Below are 19,344 nucleotides of genomic sequence, written 5' to 3'. Positions count from 1 at the left end.
AGATGATCACTTAACGATGTGAATTTGGACAGCTTGTAATGTTTCGAAAATTGATACATACAGACATTTTGGTAATAAGGGACAAGTAAGCAAGTTATTGCACTCAGGGTAACAGGAAAGGATTTCATAACTGGAGCTCAACCAGTTACCGGTTACGCAGCAAGGGATGTCTCAATGTACTCAAAGATTTCAGGAATGAGAAAAGCATGCATAATTTTAATCAGCTCACATATTAGGGGTTACTGATGTGAAGTGATCGTCGGCCAGTTAATTAATTATTGAGGCCAGAGATCGACGGAAGAAGGGTCACAAACTGTCGATCCGATAAATTACCGATAATCGATCGATGTGGATCTCATAAATACTTGTTCCTGGCTCGATCTCACAGCATACAACAACGAATAACGCAGCACATGGTTAGTTATCCTTCGTGAGCTCAGAGCTCAGTAGGGCCATGATACAATTTTGGCTCTATGAATGACCTACAATAGACCGCCATGCCCATTGTCTTCAATATCACAATAATACAGGACACGGAGTACAGGTGCAGATCCAGTGCATACAATCTTTTAATCAGCGCAGCGAAACAGAACACGCAACAGATTAATCAAAGAATTTGAGGTGCATGATGTAAGTTGAAGGTTCAAAGACAGGGAAGATCCACTTTTGACGAAAAAGCATAAAAATGGATAATAAACCGAAGGCCAGTTCAAATAGGAACCCAGTGACGATGAAAGATGAAATAATAATTAAAAACACTTTCCCTTTTTTTCCGTCCCTTCTGGCTTCTTTCTCCTTTTTCTCCGGGGTTCAGGTGTTTTCCGTGACGAATACGTACGTCGCTGCGGACGATTTATTCTGCTGTGCATATACCAGAAGGTTTGAATCAATATTTTCTGGTAACGCATCCTTTTTCCTTCCCTCTCCCTTGTTTTATTTCTACTTACTAGAAGAGAAGGAGCCCAAGACAAAAAGCCATGACGAATGACTGATTGTTTCGTTCCGCATGTTATTTGCTACTCTTTATAACACCCTACCGTCCACTTAACCTTACAAGCTTCACGTTTGATGCCCCTTCTTTATTACTACTTATTCACATCATTCTGCTGTATGATGCTCTTTTCCATTTTCAATTTTTTTTTGGAACTTGGGCTTCTATATAGCAAAGGATTGGTCATCGTTCGTGTAGTGATGATGTACCGAAGCTCTTCTTTTGGCTCTCGTTCGTAACTGCTGGTCCATATTTGTTCTAGTCCTCTATTACTCTTGTTTCACTTTTTTTACTTGCATCACTGAATCACTGACTGTAGTTATACAACATGTGGGTGGGTTAGAGTATGGTGGGAACCTGCTATCGATCTGCGCTGCCGCTGAGCCGAAATGTAAAAATACAGAGGAACGAGGGTAGGAGGAAGAGAAGGAGAAGGACGAGAGGAATAAAGGGAAGTAGTTTTGGGGCGCCGAGAGGAGAGAGAGGGAGGGAAGAAGGAGAGAGGAAGAGTAGGAGGACCGTGCGAGGAGGCACGGCGTTAGGGACGGAGGATAAGGTGTTTTCCGGCCTCTACGAGGACAACAGTGGCATCGTTACACGAAATCACTCAAAGCTCCCCGCTACTACTACTACTCGTTTTCAGCCTCGGGTTAATTAGTAATGTAGTTAGATATTGGCTGGAGCTTTAACTAACTGCAATATATAAAGGTTCCAGCATTACGATTAGTCTGACGCAGTCGAGGACGGTAGTAGATTGATGTATCATCATCCCAGCACCCGATGATAATAGAGTGAACAATAAACATCCACAGGCCTTGTCCCTTCATACAGAAGCACGCCCACAACTTCTTTCCTGCAGTAAAAAGATAAACTGGATTGTAAAAACCTATAGTTATACATACAGTTACTTTCTGTTATTATGGCAGTACTCCGTCGTAGTAGTACTGCGTGCGACGCGGAGGGTGAATATTGATATTATGACAGACTGATCGACTGAAGGCCAAAAGGACAAAATCTGAATAATCCGGTGGAAATGACCAACTTGATATTCAAATCAATGGGCATGATAGAAAATAATGGGGGCTTCTTATAGCTGTAAGCGCGCTACTAGAAGCGCCGGATCAGCATTGCACAAAATACATCTTCTCTTCTGATCAGTTTTTGGCGACCGTCGGTCTCAGCCGTTGAAAGTGACAGCCCCGGAAAAGGACGAACGGCAAGTACTTGAGGTACTCAATGAATATTCAACATGGTTTTAAAAAATTCGTAGAATCTCTCAAGAAAGATGCAAGAACGATAAGCCAGCGGCTTTTCCTCACGCAAGGGATAAGCAATTGTTCGCAGATGCAATGAAGCGAAGCGAACGGAAGCCCTCGGCCTTCTTGATTTTTGGCCCCGCCCGGCCCTTCACCGCTTGTTCGGCTATTACGTCGCCTTTCTCTTCCGGCTAAAATAACTTCGTATCCATCAGCTGTCATGGTCCAGTCACGAAAACAGGTAACGCTTTATCAAGATCTTTTTCATTCTGGGAGAGATAACGAGGAGCTTACACACGTTACTTACAGTGCAGTCGTAGAACCGGTAGCGAGCACCTTGACAGCAAATCGCAGCCTAACAACCGCACAGCGACATTCACTACATTCAGTTGAATCGACGCAGTCATATTTGTTTGGGATCGGACGGACACCGAATTATCAAATCCTCTGCCCCGTCCTCAGGTCCCTTATTGTACCAATAATCTCTGTATCTTTCGGTAATAGTGGAAGTTTTTGGTCTCGATCCTCCACAACCTCAAGTGTCAAGCGTCAACAAGATGCCCCTTGCAACCAAAGCAGACCAGGAGTTGTTCCAAGCTATAACTACCTCAGCAGGCTTTGCCCCCTCATTGGCACGTTCAATCAAAATCATCGACACGGATGATGTCCCGCCTGAAGATGTAAAAGGAAGGAGAAAGGTGGATGGGTGGAGAATGAGGTATGAAGGGGTCGTGACCGAAGGTGAGAAAATCTCGATGTTCAGCGACTTTTTGGGAAACTGACCATGAGCTCATGACTTCAGATATGACCAACTTGATCGGAAACATACATGGAGCTGCCATATCTTGGCTTGTTGATACGTAAGCCGCTCTTAGAGTTATATACGCGTTTCATATCACCGCTAAAATGTTGCTGACAATAAAATATAAAATAAAAACCAACTCAAACTTGTTGTGATTTGTAACTTGTGACTCGCACCGCAAAGGCTGACATCGGCTGCCCTAGTTCATCTTCATACACCAACTTTCTGGGGTCCGCCCATGATGGCTGGCGTATCGCTTTCAATGGAGACACAGTATCTGCATCCGGTTACTTTGGGCACCGATTTAATTATCGACATACAGGTACTCAAATGTACACCAACATTAGCAAATTTGAGATGTGAAGTAAGTAATCATAATCTCATATGAAGAATTGCGCACGATTGGCGGGTGCCTTTTCTCTTTCGCGCATTCATTTCGAGCCGAAATACATTTTTCGAAGGTGCTGCAATGGAGTTCGGCCAAATGTTCAAGGCTTAAGACGGAGCTTTCACATGTGAGAAGAAACGGGGATTATTCGAGACTTGACAGTTGAATTATTGTCGGCTTGGCGACGTCAGAACGTTGTGGCATTTGTGCTGTTTTGCTGAGCTGATGTCATTTGTTGTCAAAAAATAAAGATCAAGGTCAAGCACTCTGGCAAAATCGTAGCTGTAGGGACGCACTTGAAGACTTGGAAGCCTATGGGGGTTGCAAAGTTGTAGCTGCCATATCGCTTACTATAAAAACATGTATCATGTCAACAGTATTACTCGCCTATTCGCCATCACTGTCTCCCTCGACCAAACCCCTTCTTCTTCTTTCCTCTTCTTCTTCTTCCTTCCTTCTCTCCTTTTCTCGTTCCTCTCTAGTGTATTTGCTGAAGTCGACTTCCTCAGCTCCCTCTTCATACAAAGCTTCGTCACTTGTAGCGAGCACCTTGGAGTTCTCGAACAGCTGTTTGCCGGTTGGTCTCTCCCTCCTCTTCCTGTAGTCCTCTCGTTCCTTAGGAGGAAGAGCTCGGATGCGATCTTCTTCAGCCTTTTCGCGCTTGGCGGCGAGCTCTGCAGTGAACGCCTTACGCCAGACATTGAAAGCGTCGGGTGTGAGAGGGGTGCCGCGAGTCCTGGCTGCTTCAGCCTTAGAGATGGTTAGTTTTCTAATTTCATGAACGATCAACAGTACAACCATACCTCTTCATACTCTCTCGTGCGTCGGTCGTCCTCTTCTTTCTCCTTCCGCAATCTCTCAGAAATTACGACGCCCAATGCTTCCCTGGCCGCAGAAGCGATAGTAAAGCTCATGGCCATCCCCAAAGACTCCTCTGCCTATCATTTCAGATCAGTACTCTGCCAACTCTTCATGCCTTTGGGAGCCAACGTACAATCGAATTCAACTCGCCAAGCACCTTCTCCCTTTCCTCTTCCGTCAAGTCTCCGGACTCTTCATCGATGGCTTCAATGATGAGTTCAGGAATAACGTCAGGATATGTTTCAGGGTATTCGAATATGAGGTTAAGTGTCACTGTAGCAGTCGAAGTCGTTAGTCAATATCGTCCAAGGACTTTGGGAGCCTTACAGGGATGGGCAGAGTTGGGTTCTTCGGGTTCGATACGTATTGACAAAGATGTGTCATTGATTTCTATGCGACAGTCAGTTATCTCCTGAGCAGAAGTCATAGAACGCACTTTCTGTCTCCTCCGGGAAGATAGAGTCCAAAACCTGGCGAGACAACACATATCAGCATTTGTTAGAACAATGGTTGAAAACAATTGCCCAGACAAACTTCGAATTCTTCGTCTAAAATAGCTCTGTAGTCTATAAACTGATCAGCCTTTGTGTTTCCAAAAATCCCGCTACAAAAGTACCCACCAGCCATGATTGCTGAAATTTGTACTGTATGCTCTTTCAAATGCTTTCACTCAATCGAATGAGTAAGATCTAAACATGGGAGGGCGCGACGGACGAGGAGCGCGGCGCAAAGCTCGAAAGAGAGGAATGTACTACATCACGTGATTTTCGAAAATTATGAAGTTGTTGTCCGCCGTTCGTTGTTCAGTTCTTCTTCGTTGCCTTTTGCATTGATGAATGCGGCGCAAATGACAATAGACAGACCATGTTTATGCGGGACAGGAGATGAAATAGCTAGATATCCCAGTAATAAAATATGCATCTACTAATACCACTTCTAAACCTTGACCACCATTTACATCCTCTCGATTGGAGTCAAACTCAACATCCTCATCGCGCTCGCCAAAACCTCCCTGGTAGTGACGTAGAAGAATAACCTCGCCTTGGCAATTTCTTCCTCCTGACCAGTGACTTTGACAGTCTCCCAAGCAGCACCGACCAAGTGACCCAACTTGAAACACCACGTAACAAGTTGGCTAGGTTCACTTTGGAGGAAAGCGTTTCGGACGTGGGTGGGATAAAGGGCGAGATGCATGATGATGTCGTTGACCTTGGGCTCATTGAGGATGGAAAGATCAATTTCATTGATAGATTGCGGAACGAGAACATTGGGGTTCTTTCGCTGAACGGAACAAAGACGAACGTGAGAGTATTGGATGAAGGGTCCGAAATCGCCTTCAAAAGAGGTACATCGCTTGATGTCAAAGTCATAATCGTTAATCCTACAAGCAGGTTAGCTGACAATTCAATACGCGCTTCGGTTGGGAAGCTTACCTCCTACCAGCCATGTCTTGGATCTTGACGGCAGTGGTACCAATGATGGCACTAGTGCCCTCGGGGTCCTCGACTTGAGCGTACTTGGCCTCGTTGCTCTTCATCTGCTCGTGCATGACATCGGTAGCCTCGGCGATGATGTCTTCCAAGAAGACAACGGTGCCCTTCCTGGTAGACATACCCTTGACAAGACCGAAAGTAACGTGCTCAAGTTTGTCAGCGTAAGGTTCGCCCATGAGTTCAAGAGTCTTGAAAAGCTGGTTGAAGTGCAAGGTCTGAGCGGCCTGGACGACGTAGATGTGCTTGTCGAATTTGTACTTCTGGTACTTGTCGTAGGCACCACCAAGATCTCGGGTAAGGTAGATAGAAGTACCATCACCCTTCCTGACGATGGCTTTGTCCATCTTGAACTTGGTCAAATCGACCAACAAAGCTCCTCGGTCCTCACAAGTCAAGTTCTTCTCCTGAACGATCCTGACAGCCCGCTCCATGGATTCCTCAGAAACTTGGGATTCACCCCAGTAGACATCAAAATGAACGTTGAGCTTCTTGTAGGTGCCCTTGAGCTTCTCGATAGAGAGATCTCGGAATCGGGCCCACTGGGCAATTGCCTTGGGCTCGCCTGAAGACATGTAAGATAATGTACATAATTTTCGCAGATAGACATCGATAGACACCTACCGTCCTCCATGTCCTTGAAGACCTTCTTAGCCAACAAGTGGATGTTCTCCTCATCTGGAATAGTCTCGCCTGCCTCAAACTTCTTCTTCTGTTCATCCCTCGCGTTGTTGATCTTGACGTAGACCTGGAACAAGTGGTGGATAGGGTCCTTTACTAACTCCTCCTCGTTTCCGTATTTGTCAAAACCAACGGATAAGAGACCGTACTGAGTTCCCCAGTCACCGAGGTAATTCAACCTTGTAACCTTCCAGCCGTTAGCCTCGTGGAGGTTGCAAATAACGGCACCAATAATAGTACTTCGCAAGTGACCAGCGTGGAATGGTTTGGCAATGTTGGGAGAGGAGAAGTCGACAACGAGATGCTTGCCGGCGCCTTCAGTGGTGGTACCGTAGGCGAGAGTGTGATTAGAGGGGTCAGCGACAGACGCGGCCGCAGTGAGGTTGATTTGACGAAGGAGATGGTAGGCAAATGATTCTTTGCTATGACCGACATCAGATTTTATACCTTGCACGAAAGTCGATGCTCACTTGAAGGTAAAATGGAGGAATTTGTTGTCAGGAGACTTCAGGCCAGAGAAAAAGACATCTGCCTTGAACTACTCGGCCCATATCAGTACTCTCCTTTGTACTCATGACAGCTCTTTACCTACACTGTCAATGACCTTCTTTGTCCAAACTTCCAAATCGGCGGGCTTTCCCCTTTTGAACCTAACCACAGCAACGGAAAGGTCGGCACCCTTCTTGCCCATCTCAACAGCAGGGTAAATCTTCGCAACATCCTCCTCCCAGGCATCCGCCACAAGCTTAGCCGCGGCAATCTTGAATGCCTCGACTACGCTCCTGGTGGGGTCCACACCCTGAATCTCAGGTATAGTGGGGAGAGAGTACTTTTGGGGGATATCCGAAGCTTGGAGAGAAGCCATTTTGAGGTAATTCCTTAGAGGCGATAGGGTGAGTTTAGAGGCTGGGGCTGAGTATTGGCGAGCGATAAGCTGGATGGGAGTGCGCCTGACAATGCGCGTGAGTGACTTTGGAAGAAGTGAACGTAGGGTTGTAATGGTGGGACGTCCTCGAGAGGATCTGATGTAGATTATGGGAGTAAACGAGGAAGTTGTTAAATGAAAGAGGTAATTTTGTTGTTTTTGTGGTGAACTCGACTCTTGCTCTCAAAACTAAATTCTCGATAAATACCGTGGGAAATTTATTCATACAATAATAAAAGACGAATGAATACAGCGGCAAACGACGAAAGAACACTTTATCTGCATGCACGACAGAATGGAGTTTCATGCATATAAATCTAGTTTAGGTAGTGACATTGAAAAGCATACAGATATGGATGCATAAAATGGGCCTACAATCGGTTATTCCGCAGTGACAAAATAGAAATTGAATGAAACCTGAGCAACAACACATCAAAGCAAGCACAGAGGTCAACTAATTATGCGGCCTTACAATCAATCCATGGCCATCTATGGCAAGTCTAAAATCTGGTGTTTCGCTTTTTTGATTGCTGCATATTGTGGATTATATCAGGGCCATTAGTCAAGCCTTGCAACCTTGACAGTGAACCATAATGGTTGCTTCTTATACATAGGCACATGCTATTTATTCGATAATACAAAGAAACAGTTATTCGTCAAAACAGTATTCTATGATTCTCATTCGTTTTCATCTACCGGTCTCCACCTGAGATCCGTAAATCAGCCAATGTCATCAAGTGGGGCAATGTGTGACGCACTTCAAATGTTTCTGATAGAAGTAAAGGCATTTCAATGGGCACTTTCTATAGGCTACTTCAGTCGGTATAGTCACCTTTTCGCCTCCCTTCCTGGGGAACAGTTAGCTCAGCGCAAGAAAATGATGTCGCTTAAGACATACATGGTAGCGTAAACAATCAATTGACCGCCTTCTCCCTGTTCAACTGTTTCAATATTTTGGACCACATTCTCCCAGTTCTTCAGGTCATTGTATTTGTCGAGATTCCCGCTGTATTGCCGGTCAATATCATCGTCCGATGCTCCTTCATCCCCTTCCCCTTTATCCACAGATGCCTTGATTCCATTTGCTGCTGTACTTGTCCGTGCCTTCTTTGCGGCTTGCTTGGATGATTCGGGTTTGGGAGTTATAGATGCCTGCGAAGCAGTATATGCTTCTTGACGTCCTCGCTTTCTGGGCGCTGCGGCCGTCTTATCTTGTGATTCCCAATACGCAGCGACAGCTTCTTCTGCACTCGCACTTCTCAAATCAACGATACGCTTGTGTGAGAATTCAAGTAAGACATACACATTCTCGGTGGGTTCCCAAGTGTCGTACTCTGGGCCATATCCTTTCCAACGAACAAGGACTATACTTCAAGATCAGTTTTACATATCAACAACTATGAATGGTGCTCACACTCAATGTTTTTCTGTCATCAACAGAACAATAAGATTCATGGTAAGCTTTTCATGCATGTAGGCGCAATCGAGGACGCAATAATTGGGCGTTACTCACCCCCTTCCCTCGATGCTTGATGACCTTTTCCACTTCATATTCATCCTCCACGCCAGACTCCTCTGACTCCGAATCCTTCTTCTGGGATAGTTCTTCCTTCTTTACCACTGGCATGGCGGGCGTCTGTGTGATCTCTTCTCGATGCTCTACTGTTACCAGGGCTGCTGTTCGCGCGACTTGTCTTTCCCCTCGGCTGGGTCATGTTGAAACGCGCTCAAATATCTTCCACGTCATTTTATCGTCTTTTATCCCACCATTCTCCACCGCGCGCTCGATGACACGAAAGATCCCAGCGATTCTATACACTTCCAATCATCCATAAGTCCTTCTTTCGCCTCTGTACAGTCCCACAAAATGGCTTCAGCAGCAGTAGCTCCTTCAGGCCCTGGAGCCTCAATCTCCGACAGCTCTTTCACCGATAAGGTTCGTCTAGACTTCGGTGTGATTGGTCGTACGCCGCTTTGTGCTGACAGATGAGTGCAGGGGAGACCTACTGAGGTCAGGTTGTCCAACATGAACGCGGCGAAGGGTATCCTCGGATTATTTGACGGCCGTGAAGTCATGCTAACTGGGATCTATAGCCGTTGCGGACGCCGTGCGAACTAGTTTGGGACCCAAGGGAATGGACAAGATGGTAAGGAGTTTGAAAATGCGGCTCGAAACATCATCGCTTATACTCTATGCTTTGGTCAGATCCAAACCAGTAATGGAGAAGTCGTCATCACCAACGACGGCGCTACCATCCTCAAGCACATGGCGGTACTCCACCCTGCTGCACGAATGGTATGTGCCGAATCAGATTCAGTCTTCCTGCACTCACAGTCAATTATTTCAGCTTGTTGAGCTCTCACAAGCTCAGGATATCGAGGCCGGAGATGGTACCACCAGTGTTGTCGTTCTTGCCGGAAGTCTGCTATCCGCCGCCGAACAGTTACTTGCTCAAGGTATCCATCCCACAACGGTAGCCCAGTCTTTCCAGAACGCCGCTTCCAAGGCTGTCGAGTTCCTCGAGGGTATAAGCATGCCTGTTGATCTGAACGACCGAGAGAGCTTGTTGCGTGCTGCCCGAACAAGTCTGAATTCCAAGGTTGGTTATTATGTCTTTTGAAGGTGGATGTTGTATACTTAATAAAAATTTAGATCGTTTCCCAATACTCCTCAACCCTTGCACCCATCGCCGTATCCGCCGTCACCCGACTCGTCACCTCCGCCTCTTCCAATGTCGACTTGAGAGATATCAGAATAGTGAAGAAAGTCGGCGGGACGATTGAAGACACTGAGCTGGTTGAGGGTTTGGCGCTGAACCAAATCGCGATGACTAACGCCGGAGGACCTACAAGGATGGAGAAGGCTAAGATTGGTTTGATTCAATTCCAGCTTAGTAGTCCTAAGCCCGACGTATGTGGATTCGCTCCGTAGTTCATTGAATCAGAAACTACGCTAACTTTTCTGCAGATGGACAATCAGATCGTAGTTAACGACTACCGTCAGATGGACAAGATCTTGAAGGAAGAGCGACAATATCTCCTCAACCTCTGCAAGCGTATCAAGAAGACTGGCTGTAACGTTCTCCTCATTCAAAAATCCATCCTCCGCGACGCCGTCACCGATCTTTCTCTTCACTTCCTTGCCAAGCTCAAGATCCTCGTCATCAAGGATATCGAGAGAGACGAAATCGACTTTATTGCCAAGTCCACCGGTGCCAAGCCCGTGGCCGACATTGAGGCCTTTACCGAGGACAAGCTCGGTTCTGCAGAGTTGGTGGAGGAAACTAACCAGTCCGGCGCCAAGGTCGTTAAGGTCACTGGTGTTAAGAACGCGGGTAAGACCGTGAGTGTTGTTTGCACGGGTGCGAATGAGCTTGTGCTTGAGGAGAGTGAAAGGAGTTTGCACGATGCTTTGTGTGTTGTAAGATGTCTTGTGAAGAAGCGGTAAGTCGTTCGTTGTTTCAGCTGTTCAAGCGTTCGCTGATCTGTCCTAGTGCGTTGATTGCCGGCGGTGGTGCTCCTGAAATCCATGTCTCTCGTCTTCTGACAGATTATTCCCACACTCTCAAGGGTAAAGAGGCTTATTGCTTCCAAGCATTCGCCGAAGCTCTCGAAGTCATCCCTACCACCCTTGCTGAAAACGCCGGTCTTAACCCCATTGCCATCGTCACGGAGCTGAGAAACAAGCACGCTCTTGGTGACCGGAATGCAGGTATTAATGTGAAGAAGGGAATTATCAGTAACATTTTGGAGGAGAACGTGGTTCAACCTTTGCTGGTGTCTACGAGTGCTTTGGAGTTGGCGACTGAGACGGTGGCGTTGATTTTGAGGATTGACGATATTCAGGTGCGTATTTTACTCCTTGGCAGCCCGCCATTGCTGACATAGTACAGTTTTCACGATAATTGTTTCATACTACCCAACATGCATTGACAATTGTGATAGATGGTAATTGTTTTTGGTTACACTAACATGCATTTTAACAACGTCATCAAAAAAGGCTCAGCACACTCGATTTTTCACCGGATAACGGTCAAAAAACTGTACGAGCTGGTCGATAGCCTGAAGACACACATCGATTTGGGCTTCCACGGTGCTACCTCCGCTAGAAATTAACATTTGTAGCTGATTCCAGACTTTAGAACTCACATATAAGGCGTTCCAATGAAGTTATTGAGCTCCAGTAACCCGTGGGCGACATCCTATCTAATGGGCTCTACTACAAAGACGTCACTCGCCGCTCCCCATACTCTCCTAACTCCTGCATCATCATTTTGTTCCCTTCTCAACTCGTCCGCCAAGGCAACCTCATCCACCACAACGCCTCTCGACAAGTTGACCAAGACACTACCTTTTTTCATCATCCGCAGTTGTCCGGTAGAGATCATATTGCGCGAAGAAGGAGTGAGTGGGCAGTGAAGAGTCAGGATGTCAATGAGAGGGAGCATGGATGATAAGGAGGAATGACGAGTGTGAGGGAGTGGGCCAGAGGGATGGGAGGGAGACCACCGCGTAGGAGGCGAGGTGGGTGAGAAGGTGCGGATGGTGCAGTCAAACGCATGCTGAACGCATCCATTAGCAGGGGCATTTGGTTTTATGGAGGTGGCTTACATGGAAGATAGCGGCAGCTCGACGGGCAGTGGCACTTATGCCAACCATTCCTACTACTTTACCTCTCAACGTTCTACCGAGGTTGTTAATAGACAACATGGTTTCTCCAGCACGAAGGCGACGGTCAAGCTCGGGCACTCGACGAAGGAGAGCGAGAGTGAGCGACAATGTAAGCTCAGCAACGACCTGGGAGTTCTCGCCCGGACAGTCTGCGACAGGATCATCATCATTTTTGGGATCAAAGGATCGAGCGAAGAAGATTAACTCATCAGTGTGACGCCCTTCTCCTTGCAACCCTCAATATCAATACTGTCATACCCGACACCTACAATGGCCAAACCCATTAACTTGCCTTCCTTATCCAACATCTCTCTCGTAATAAGGTTAGCTCGACAGATCACACCGTTTGTCAATGGCCAAGCTTCTTCGGGGCTCATCTCATGCGAAGGGATGACGCGAGCGAACTTCGTCTTGGCGTATGCTAGCGCAGTGGGGTGGATAGGGGTTGGAACGTAAACTGCGGCGAGGGAAGAAGGGAGAAGGGCCTCGGGAGGAGGTGTGGGGAGGTATGGGGACACGGGAGGAGGATCAGAAGGGGTTGTAGGGGAGGGAGAGGTAATAGTTAGTTTTACGGCTGGAAGGTCCATCTTATGGCTGTAGTAAGATAACGAAAAGTTGTGAGAAGTGATGGGATTTGGGAGGCTCGAAGGATAGAGATCTGAACCAGAGGGCTTGATGATGTTACATTTCATCCTTCACCGACTATATAGCAGTCTCCCAGGCCTTCTGCCCTTATCTCCAACGACTTCTCTAATATCGATAACGATAAGATGCTATAAATTCCACGTAGGAAGGTGTCACGTGGCTGTCGCCACCCGACCTCTTCCTCATGTCAGCACGATTATGACGGTAACCCTTCCTCATCCACTTCAGTCCGCGTCCGAGCATACCCCTTCGTTTTCGGCCGCGGCCTTCCCCCGAGAGATATACAGAGATAGAGAGATCGACAACCCTCCGACACCTTCCTCGCCACCGGGTTTCGGCAACGCAAAAGGATGTAGAGCTGGCTGGTGTGGGAAAGATGAGTCAGCAGAGCTTGAGGTGTAAAGGTATATAAGACAGTAGTTTTCCATAGTTTTAGATACTTGTCGATCCACTATTGTTGTCTTCTCCAAGTACTCTTCGTCTACTTAAAGCTATCATCTTCCGGCATTGATCTGGCTGCCTATTTAAAGAGGCCCTCGGATCATTTGTTGTCCCTAACCTGTTGAAGGCTATCGCCAGAAGAGATAGCCCCCTGACAGAAGGCCTCAATCCCTTCTTGCACCCCCCACAAGCCGTGGTACCAAATGGAAAGAGAGAGAAAAGAGGGCTGATATGGCTTTTCATTCCTCCTTTCAACATTCTCAATCTATTCGATCTACATTCCTAACTACCAGCGGTACTCTACTAATGAACTGTTGTTGCCGCGACGTCCAAGAACTTCCTTCCAATGATGTAGCGGATAAAAAGTGGAATAAGTTACATGCCATCATCCTGCATAGGCTAGATGATTGCTTGCGGGTAAATTTTAAGTATAATGGCAGTACAACCTACGGTCCTTTGTGAACATGGTTTAGCCACCTCGAGCATATAGTTTTCAGAGTGAAGAAAGGGAAGAAACAAAGATGGGTGCCAATGATTCCTGCAACGAAAGTTACTCATATACATGTACACATAGTAATATCTGGTGAGACCTTCACAATCGGTTCTTCTGCACCATCACATATGAGACACTGCTACGCCCCCCGACCTTGCGTCTCTCGAGGGTAAGGACAATCAAGAAATTGACTAACGTTATCGAGCGGAACGTTGATTTACTAAATCATAACGAATGAAATGTTAATACTAGGCGTACCACCCCTATATGTCTTGTCAGCGATCTGATATAATGCAAGAGAAGGAAACTATTACGTTATACGGCATTCCACGTCCGTAGAGCAACATCTGACTTCCGGGTAGAGAGTTGATCCCCATTCCACCGGGTAACATCCCCATTCCCATCCCGTAGGTGTCTGGCATTGATTGACGGAAAGCGTGTTCAATACTGGCGTATTTTGTTGGCGAGAAAGTTCGGATTTTTTGAAAATGCATTTGGACAATAGTTGAGGCATCACGAGTTGAAAGAAAGAAGACGAATCAAACATTGTCAGAATAACTACTCTTTATCTTGAGAGTTGCTCTTGGCTCACCGATGAGCGTCTGGATTATCATCCACGAAGTTTGCAGCAGGCGGCGCCTGCTCAGTCATATATTAGGACCTACCCAAAGACAGGAAAAGGAAAGGGATAAAAGAGAGAACATACACCAAAAGCTCCTAACATGGGGTCGTATATCCTGAGGGAGAATGAATATGGGTGGCAAATCGGGGACGAAGCGACTTACCCTTGGTAACCACTACAATGGATAGGGTAATTTTAGTTAATATCACGCACAGACCAAAGTCTCAATTCTTTACAAAAGAAGGGGAGAAGGCTAGAAGGAAGCTTACCCGTATCCTCCGTAACCACCACCGTACATGCTACTGAGCTCCATTAGATCCATTCCAGCGAACGACCGATTTGCAAAGACATGGTCAGTAAGAAGACTCACCCGCCGTACCGAGGCATCTAAAACAGACAGGTCAGCTCATCCTTCTCTGCATCTTCCCTTAACTTACTCCATAGCCGCCACCCATCATTCCATAGGGCATTACTCCCATTCCGGGATATCCCATACCCATGCCCATTCCGGCACCAGGGTACATGCCAGGCATCATTCCGTTTCCATAGAAAGCCTTTGCACCCTCAGCCGTTTTAGGGTTGGGATTTTCATTTTTCCATTTCGTCGAGTAATATTTGATTTTTGATATGGGTTTAGGTATGACATGTTCGTCAGAAAGAGGTTTAGGCGCATAATAATCACGCCAGTAGATGGAACGATGAGGTTGGTCATTTTTGAGTGGGAGGTTCGGGTTGCGTGGAGGAGGTGCAGGAAGTTCGTCGGCAAGCGGTCGGAGACGAGGTTGTTGTGGGCGAAGCATGAGGCACGAGTTTTTGTGGAGGAAGACGTATCGTTGTTTTGGAGGCGGTGAGCGGTGGCGACGTCGAGTGTGGGCGTTTGGATGGGAGGAGGCATGGGAAGGAGGATGGAAACGTACGTTAATATACTTTGGTTGCTGTGGTGGTGGAGTGCAGGTACTGACCATTGTGAGAGTCTAAGTTCTAAACTATGGTTACGCTAAGGTGTCGCGAGGGCGTAATATATCAAAGGTTGGAGATGGTGGAAGTTAAACAGTTTGTGCAAGATTATATTGTATGACTCTGGTGGAGGAATTCAACCTTTCAGCCCGAAAGTCGTCTGGACATACGCAGCACCAACGAGGTGATGAATGAAGACCGAACGAAGTGTAAATAATGTCGGCTTACCCAGCCTTGGTTGGATTGTTTCAAGCGAAGAATTGCCACTTGCCAAAAGAGAATATACTGGTTTGGGAAGGGGGTAAAAGCTGGCGATTGCTATTGTTCACTGGTCGATTAGGGGTAGAGGTGCTCGAGCCTACTAGATCGCGGTCGCGTGGCTACTAGTTACAAAGCGGTAAGTAATGCCTGGATAATAGACTGCGTTATAAAGCAAGTATTTCGAAGAGGGTTCCAGAATGCACTTGCTTGCTCTTCAACCAGATCTTATACAGCTCCTTGACATCGGATTCGATGGTTGATTTCAGGTGAAGCTTTTGACGAGGGTGACAGTGAAGGAATTGCCAGTGTCAGAAGTACAAAAAGGCGTCAACAAATACGTAGTCAGAGGCCGAGGTGAGTGTCGCAGATGAAGGCGGCCGAGGAGAGCACCGAAGCGTGCGCAAAACAAAGGGAAATACGCGAAGATGATGGACCCCTTTGTCCTGCGATCACGCATCAAATTCATACATGATGTCGTGTGCTGAGCCGGTTATCGGAGAAGCGAGTGTGATCAGGGGTTACTTTGACGGGGCGCGCTGGTTGGTGAAATGCTCAGCGCCGATGCATGAGCAAGAGTTTCCCGAGCTACGAGTGTGATTGGAGAGCACTATACGATAGATATATTGAATTGTTTGCTGGCAGCGGGGCGTAGAAGATTACTAACTGTGCGTGAGAACAAAGAACCAAAGAGATCCGAGCAAATACAGGCACCATCAGCGATCGTGGCCACACGTCATAACGCCGACTCTTCCGCCCACCACCAGCAACCACCAAAAAATAAAAAACAAGGGTTCCGCGGCTATGTCCGCCTTTCGCCACAACAACACAGCTTCCGGCTTCTTCATCAACAGGTAAACATATATGATGACGTATTAGAAGAGTGCCTACCGTTGCGGTCCCGATCTCCGAATGAACTTTAACAGCGAGGCTCAAAGGTTATAAGCCAAGGCTCTGAGAGCACTTCAACTTCCAGCAGTGCATTCACAATTTCTCACCTGCATCTATACAATGTCGATCCGCAATACCTCAGGCAAATTTTCCCTAGGCTCTTTCGGTCGCAAAGTATCAGGCATAGACCGCGCCTCTTCTCCAACCAAAGACTTAGGCTCAAATGAAGATGATCACTCCCCCGTCCGGGAGTCTCACGGTGCCGGCTTGGATGGGCTCGGCAAGAAGCTCAAGGGGAGTTTGGCCCATAACAATTTGCTGCCTGCTCTTGGACACAAAGATTTGAGGGCTTTACAAGAGTAAGTATGGAATATGCTCCTTTGTTTAGCCGGAATACTCTTGGAAAGAAGGTGCTTCCGCAGTCGACATGAAAAATAGCGCTTCTAGCGGCAATTGCTGGGAACGAGTTCCTCGCGGTTGAAGACGTGCCGAGGATCTATCACTGCATCCTTGCATTGGCCTAAAAGTCATCGCTCTTTTGCGTTTCCTGTAAGATGATTAAGCCGAGGCAGCTCCGATCGGTCGATTAACGCTCTATTCCATCCATTGCCTGGACGAGGATACTGGACGCTTCGCGATCGATTTGGGCCCACGATAAATGGCTTACATTATTTGGAGATGGAAGACTCATATAAACAACCTTGCTGACATGCTTATAGTATCATCTCGTCCGAAAAGGGAGTATTGCAGATGTCTGAAAGGCTTGCTGCCGAAACCTCCAAAGCTTGCTCTTTCCTCCCCCCTTATGGCACACAAGAAGGCCCCGATCTCCAAGACATCCTTACCCAGTCGTCCAACCTTCTCAGCAACCTTACAACCGCTCTCAACGTTTTCGCCGGCCATCAAACTGAGATGCGAGCGTGTTTGAAGCGAGTCCGAGAAAGGGAAGAGGCGCTCATGGAGCTCAAGAACCGAAGGAAGAGCACCGGAGCAAAGGCTGAGACAGCTGAGAGGAAGTTGGCCAAGATGGGTCCTGAGAACAAGAGTTTGCCTCATCAGACGGAGCTTTTAGAAAGACTGAGGAGCGATATGAGACAAATGGATCAGGATATTACCACTGAGGAGACCAAGATCGGTGACTTCAAGCGACAGTACGCCTAACACTTGCATCCTCTGTATCTTCGCTAATGATATATAGGACTTTGAAAGAAGCTCTGTCCTATAAGTTCGGTGGTCTCGAAGAGCTTGGAGAAAAGATGTGCATCATTGGCGAGCTCGGTAAGCTCTTGCTCGAAGAAGTTCCTCTTGAAGAGACGCCTGTTGGCTATGGGCGCGCTCCGTATACCGGCTACGAGAAGACGGAGAATGCTGTAAGGGAGGCTACCAAATGTGTAAGTGGAAGTCGTTCACATGCATTCTTTGTTACTGACCCCGCTTAGCTCGGCACTGTCCAGTTCCATGCTGCCAGCTCTAACCCGAAGCCTCCTGGTCTCCCTGAACCTGGGTTCGCCGCTCCACTCCGCACTCCATCCATCCCTCATGATGAACACAGCATCGCGGTCGCCAATGAGTATGCTGACTACCCTGCCAACGCCCCCACATCCCCTGAAAGCAAGGGCAAGCAGAGAGAAACCTACTCCGTGGACGTCGCCGAGCCTTATGATGGGATCGAGCAGAACCCCTATGCTTCAAAGACTACCAATGGACAGCAGCACATTTACAGTGAATTTGGAGGTACTCGTCAGGTAATGTTCCAGGATTCCAACAATGACCATCCTTCTGCATCTGAACTTGCCATCCCCCCTGCCCCTGGACCTAGCGGTACTGAACATGGGGAGGAAAAGGGGCATGACTACGAGTATGAGCAACAGAAGCAGATGGACGCAGAGGATGCTTGGAAAAAGCTTGAGGCGGAGGAAGCTGCGTGGAAGTCTCAAGAGACCGCTGAGACACTGCCTAACCCTCACTCTCCGACTGAAACCATCCCCGCTGCTGTCCCAGCGCCCGTTGCGCAGGAAAGTGGCGATATGTACGCCCCCTGGCAGCCTTTGAATCTCAAAAAGGAAAACAACATCGAAAGCCCTACTACTACTTTGCATGACGCTCCTACCCCTGTTGCCCCTGCGCCCTCCTTTGCGCCTATTCCTCTGGGTGAACCCACCAACCACGCTCCTGTCCAGACCGAAGTACTTTCCTCCTCTGAGCTCATACCCCCTCAAACATCTTGGAGAGCCGGAGCTAGCCCTACCCCAGGCGCATCCGACTTCCACACTCCCTTATCCAGTCCTAACCCCGGGCTTGATAATACGGGTCTGAACAACGGTCCTGTTGACAAGGAGGCCCCTAGGGAGTATTTCCCTTCGAACATGGGTACTGGAGGTAAGATCAGCGCCGCTGCGTTCCGAAAGGGTACCAAGCCCAAGACTAGTATGGGTCCGGAAGATAGTCCCAATACATCTGCTGGAAGTTCGGTGGTTAGTATTGGAGAAGTGAGGAGGTTGCCTGTACCTCCTCACGGGCCTGCGGATATCGAGTTGCCGGCGAGTCCGGCTCCTGGAACAACGAAGCATGAGGATGGTTATGAAGAAGGGAGGGTAGCTAGTCCTCCACCTGTTTACCAGAGTGAAGAATGTTTGCGATGAAAAGATATGGAAAGAGAGCGAGCAAGTTGAGAGCGGAGGACGTCTGCGACATTTTGGAGAAGTAATCTACAACTGTCTATATAGCCTAATCTTGATGCGAGTATTTTTGTTATGATATGCATGGGTTAATTTGCGTCGACATTTGACGACTGATGGGTCGTTAGATAAACGTGGGTGATGTATTTTAACGGAGCATCATCTTACATTAATATTTATACCTACTAACAGTCTTGGGGAATTTTGAGGATCGTCGTCCACGCACATGGTCTCGTTTGCGCTTTTTTTTTGCTAGATTTAATTACTTGGATCTAAGCATGCCCTTCAGCGGAT

The 19,344-nt window shown here is 47.4% G+C and overlaps 8 protein-coding genes across 9 annotated transcripts; 3 read left to right on the top strand and 5 right to left on the bottom strand.

Annotated features, from left to right (window-relative positions):
- Positions 1 to 2,464: 2,464 nt before the first annotated feature.
- CNG01325 (hypothetical protein) lies at positions 2,465 to 3,801 on the top strand. Its single transcript, XM_024658608.1, has 5 exons — positions 2,465 to 2,488; positions 2,557 to 2,988; positions 3,050 to 3,107; positions 3,233 to 3,413; positions 3,689 to 3,801. Exons 2-5 carry the CDS (start codon positions 2,805 to 2,807, stop codon positions 3,770 to 3,772), a joined length of 507 nt encoding a protein of 168 aa, XP_024514532.1. The 5' UTR covers positions 2,465 to 2,488; positions 2,557 to 2,804; the 3' UTR covers positions 3,773 to 3,801.
- Positions 3,658 to 5,016, bottom strand: CNG01320 (hypothetical protein). Its single transcript, XM_024657520.1, has 7 exons — positions 4,919 to 5,016; positions 4,833 to 4,864; positions 4,735 to 4,768; positions 4,626 to 4,688; positions 4,432 to 4,571; positions 4,241 to 4,375; positions 3,658 to 4,187 (listed from the first exon to the last, which is right to left on the bottom strand). Exons 1-7 carry the CDS (start codon positions 4,923 to 4,925, stop codon positions 3,825 to 3,827), a joined length of 774 nt encoding a protein of 257 aa, XP_024513188.1. The 5' UTR covers positions 4,926 to 5,016; the 3' UTR covers positions 3,658 to 3,824.
- A 184-nt stretch (positions 5,017 to 5,200) lies between these two features.
- On the bottom strand, positions 5,201 to 7,508 carry CNG01310 (arginine-tRNA ligase, putative). Its single transcript, XM_571815.2, has 5 exons — positions 7,062 to 7,508; positions 6,940 to 7,007; positions 6,413 to 6,891; positions 5,732 to 6,353; positions 5,201 to 5,679 (listed from the first exon to the last, which is right to left on the bottom strand). Exons 1-5 carry the CDS (start codon positions 7,332 to 7,334, stop codon positions 5,253 to 5,255), a joined length of 1,869 nt encoding a protein of 622 aa, XP_571815.1. The 5' UTR covers positions 7,335 to 7,508; the 3' UTR covers positions 5,201 to 5,252.
- Positions 7,509 to 7,770: 262 nt separating this feature from the next.
- On the bottom strand, positions 7,771 to 9,059 carry CNG01300 (hypothetical protein). The gene is made up of 6 exons (XM_024657519.1): positions 8,908 to 9,059; positions 8,809 to 8,821; positions 8,698 to 8,758; positions 8,293 to 8,649; positions 8,153 to 8,242; positions 7,771 to 8,100 (listed from the first exon to the last, which is right to left on the bottom strand). The coding sequence occupies exons 1-6, from the start codon at positions 9,019 to 9,021 to the stop codon at positions 8,073 to 8,075; spliced, it is 663 nt and encodes a 220-aa protein (XP_024513187.1). The 5' UTR covers positions 9,022 to 9,059; the 3' UTR covers positions 7,771 to 8,072.
- Positions 9,060 to 9,229: 170 nt separating this feature from the next.
- Positions 9,230 to 11,353, top strand: CNG01290 (t-complex protein 1, delta subunit (tcp-1-delta), putative). Its single transcript, XM_571811.1, has 9 exons — positions 9,230 to 9,330; positions 9,391 to 9,436; positions 9,489 to 9,541; positions 9,601 to 9,690; positions 9,743 to 9,994; positions 10,048 to 10,305; positions 10,363 to 10,838; positions 10,889 to 11,240; positions 11,288 to 11,353. Exons 1-9 carry the CDS (start codon positions 9,262 to 9,264, stop codon positions 11,297 to 11,299), a joined length of 1,608 nt encoding a protein of 535 aa, XP_571811.1. The 5' UTR covers positions 9,230 to 9,261; the 3' UTR covers positions 11,300 to 11,353.
- A 2-nt stretch (positions 11,354 to 11,355) lies between these two features.
- On the bottom strand, positions 11,356 to 12,724 carry CNG01280 (phosphoglycerate dehydrogenase). Its single transcript, XM_024657518.1, has 4 exons — positions 12,271 to 12,724; positions 12,006 to 12,214; positions 11,544 to 11,956; positions 11,356 to 11,490 (listed from the first exon to the last, which is right to left on the bottom strand). Exons 1-3 carry the CDS (start codon positions 12,650 to 12,652, stop codon positions 11,597 to 11,599), a joined length of 951 nt encoding a protein of 316 aa, XP_024513186.1. The 5' UTR covers positions 12,653 to 12,724; the 3' UTR covers positions 11,356 to 11,490; positions 11,544 to 11,596.
- A 399-nt stretch (positions 12,725 to 13,123) lies between these two features.
- CNG01270 (hypothetical protein) lies at positions 13,124 to 16,731 on the bottom strand. The gene is made up of 10 exons (XM_024657517.1): positions 16,373 to 16,731; positions 15,229 to 16,313; positions 14,704 to 14,820; positions 14,637 to 14,653; positions 14,536 to 14,568; positions 14,430 to 14,441; positions 14,351 to 14,381; positions 14,237 to 14,283; positions 13,959 to 14,091; positions 13,124 to 13,907 (listed from the first exon to the last, which is right to left on the bottom strand). Exons 2-10 carry the CDS (start codon positions 15,229 to 15,231, stop codon positions 13,893 to 13,895), a joined length of 408 nt encoding a protein of 135 aa, XP_024513288.1. The 5' UTR covers positions 15,232 to 16,313; positions 16,373 to 16,731; the 3' UTR covers positions 13,124 to 13,892.
- CNG01260 (expressed protein) lies at positions 16,445 to 19,132 on the top strand. 2 transcript variants are annotated; one of them, XM_571806.1, is made up of 4 exons: positions 16,445 to 16,731; positions 17,092 to 17,523; positions 17,571 to 17,763; positions 17,812 to 19,132. In XM_571806.1, the coding sequence occupies exons 1-4, from the start codon at positions 16,493 to 16,495 to the stop codon at positions 19,012 to 19,014; spliced, it is 2,067 nt and encodes a 688-aa protein (XP_571806.1). In that variant the 5' UTR covers positions 16,445 to 16,492; the 3' UTR covers positions 19,015 to 19,132. The 2 variants fall into 2 exon arrangements, with proteins under 2 accessions (XP_571806.1, XP_571807.1); XM_571807.1 differs by lacking the exon at positions 16,445 to 16,731 and having other exon boundaries at positions 16,942 to 17,523.
- The last annotated feature ends 212 nt before the right edge of the window (positions 19,133 to 19,344 follow it).

Source organism: Cryptococcus neoformans (assembly GCF_000091045.1).
Source record: "Cryptococcus neoformans var. neoformans JEC21 chromosome 7 sequence".
Classification (NCBI taxonomy): Eukaryota; Fungi; Basidiomycota; class Tremellomycetes; order Tremellales; family Cryptococcaceae; genus Cryptococcus; species Cryptococcus deneoformans.
This window is presented reverse-complemented; position numbering and strand designations above follow the sequence as displayed.

Coding starts and splice junctions, on each gene's coding strand:
- CNG01325 (XM_024658608.1), top strand. CDS start 2,805: ATGCCCCTTGCAACCAAAGCAGACCAGGAGTTGTTCCAAGCTATAACT. Junction 2,989..3,049: donor TGAAGGGGTCGTGACCGAAG/GTGAGAAAATCT, acceptor TCATGACTTCAG/ATATGACCAACTTGATCGGA. Junction 3,108..3,232: donor ATATCTTGGCTTGTTGATAC/GTAAGCCGCTCT, acceptor CGCACCGCAAAG/GCTGACATCGGCTGCCCTAG.
- CNG01290 (XM_571811.1), top strand. CDS start 9,262: ATGGCTTCAGCAGCAGTAGCTCCTTCAGGCCCTGGAGCCTCAATCTCC. Junction 9,331..9,390: donor ACAGCTCTTTCACCGATAAG/GTTCGTCTAGAC, acceptor AGATGAGTGCAG/GGGAGACCTACTGAGGTCAG. Junction 10,839..10,888: donor AGATGTCTTGTGAAGAAGCG/GTAAGTCGTTCG, acceptor GATCTGTCCTAG/TGCGTTGATTGCCGGCGGTG.
- CNG01310 (XM_571815.2), bottom strand. CDS start 7,334: ATGGCTTCTCTCCAAGCTTCGGATATCCCCCAAAAGTACTCTCTCCCC. Junction 7,008..7,061: donor CAAAGAAGGTCATTGACAGT/GTAGGTAAAGAG, acceptor TGGGCCGAGTAG/TTCAAGGCAGATGTCTTTTT. Junction 6,892..6,939: donor TTCCTCCATTTTACCTTCAA/GTGAGCATCGAC, acceptor TGTCGGTCATAG/CAAAGAATCATTTGCCTACC.
- CNG01300 (XM_024657519.1), bottom strand. CDS start 9,021: ATGCCAGTGGTAAAGAAGGAAGAACTATCCCAGAAGAAGGATTCGGAG. Junction 8,650..8,697: donor TGGGAACCCACCGAGAATGT/GTATGTCTTACT, acceptor TGATTTGAGAAG/TGCGAGTGCAGAAGAAGCTG. Junction 8,101..8,152: donor TTCTATCAGAAACATTTGAA/GTGCGTCACACA, acceptor TACGGATCTCAG/GTGGAGACCGGTAGATGAAA.
- CNG01280 (XM_024657518.1), bottom strand. CDS start 12,652: ATGGACCTTCCAGCCGTAAAACTAACTATTACCTCTCCCTCCCCTACA. Junction 12,215..12,270: donor GAAGGGCGTCACACTGATGA/GTTAATCTTCTT, acceptor ATCCTGTCGCAG/ACTGTCCGGGCGAGAACTCC. Junction 11,957..12,005: donor GAGCTGCCGCTATCTTCCAT/GTAAGCCACCTC, acceptor GGATGCGTTCAG/CATGCGTTTGACTGCACCAT.
- CNG01320 (XM_024657520.1), bottom strand. Junction 4,689..4,734: donor CTTCCCGGAGGAGACAGAAA/GTGCGTTCTATG, acceptor ACTGTCGCATAG/AAATCAATGACACATCTTTG. Junction 4,188..4,240: donor GCACGAGAGAGTATGAAGAG/GTATGGTTGTAC, acceptor ACCATCTCTAAG/GCTGAAGCAGCCAGGACTCG.
- CNG01260 (XM_571806.1), top strand. CDS start 16,493: ATGTCGATCCGCAATACCTCAGGCAAATTTTCCCTAGGCTCTTTCGGT. Junction 16,732..17,091: donor GATTTGAGGGCTTTACAAGA/GTAAGTATGGAA, acceptor ACATGCTTATAG/TATCATCTCGTCCGAAAAGG. Junction 17,764..17,811: donor TAAGGGAGGCTACCAAATGT/GTAAGTGGAAGT, acceptor GACCCCGCTTAG/CTCGGCACTGTCCAGTTCCA.
- CNG01270 (XM_024657517.1), bottom strand. Junction 14,284..14,350: donor CCATGTTAGGAGCTTTTGGT/GTATGTTCTCTC, acceptor ATGACTGAGCAG/GCGCCGCCTGCTGCAAACTT. Junction 14,092..14,236: donor GATAATCCAGACGCTCATCG/GTGAGCCAAGAG, acceptor AAAATACGCCAG/TATTGAACACGCTTTCCGTC.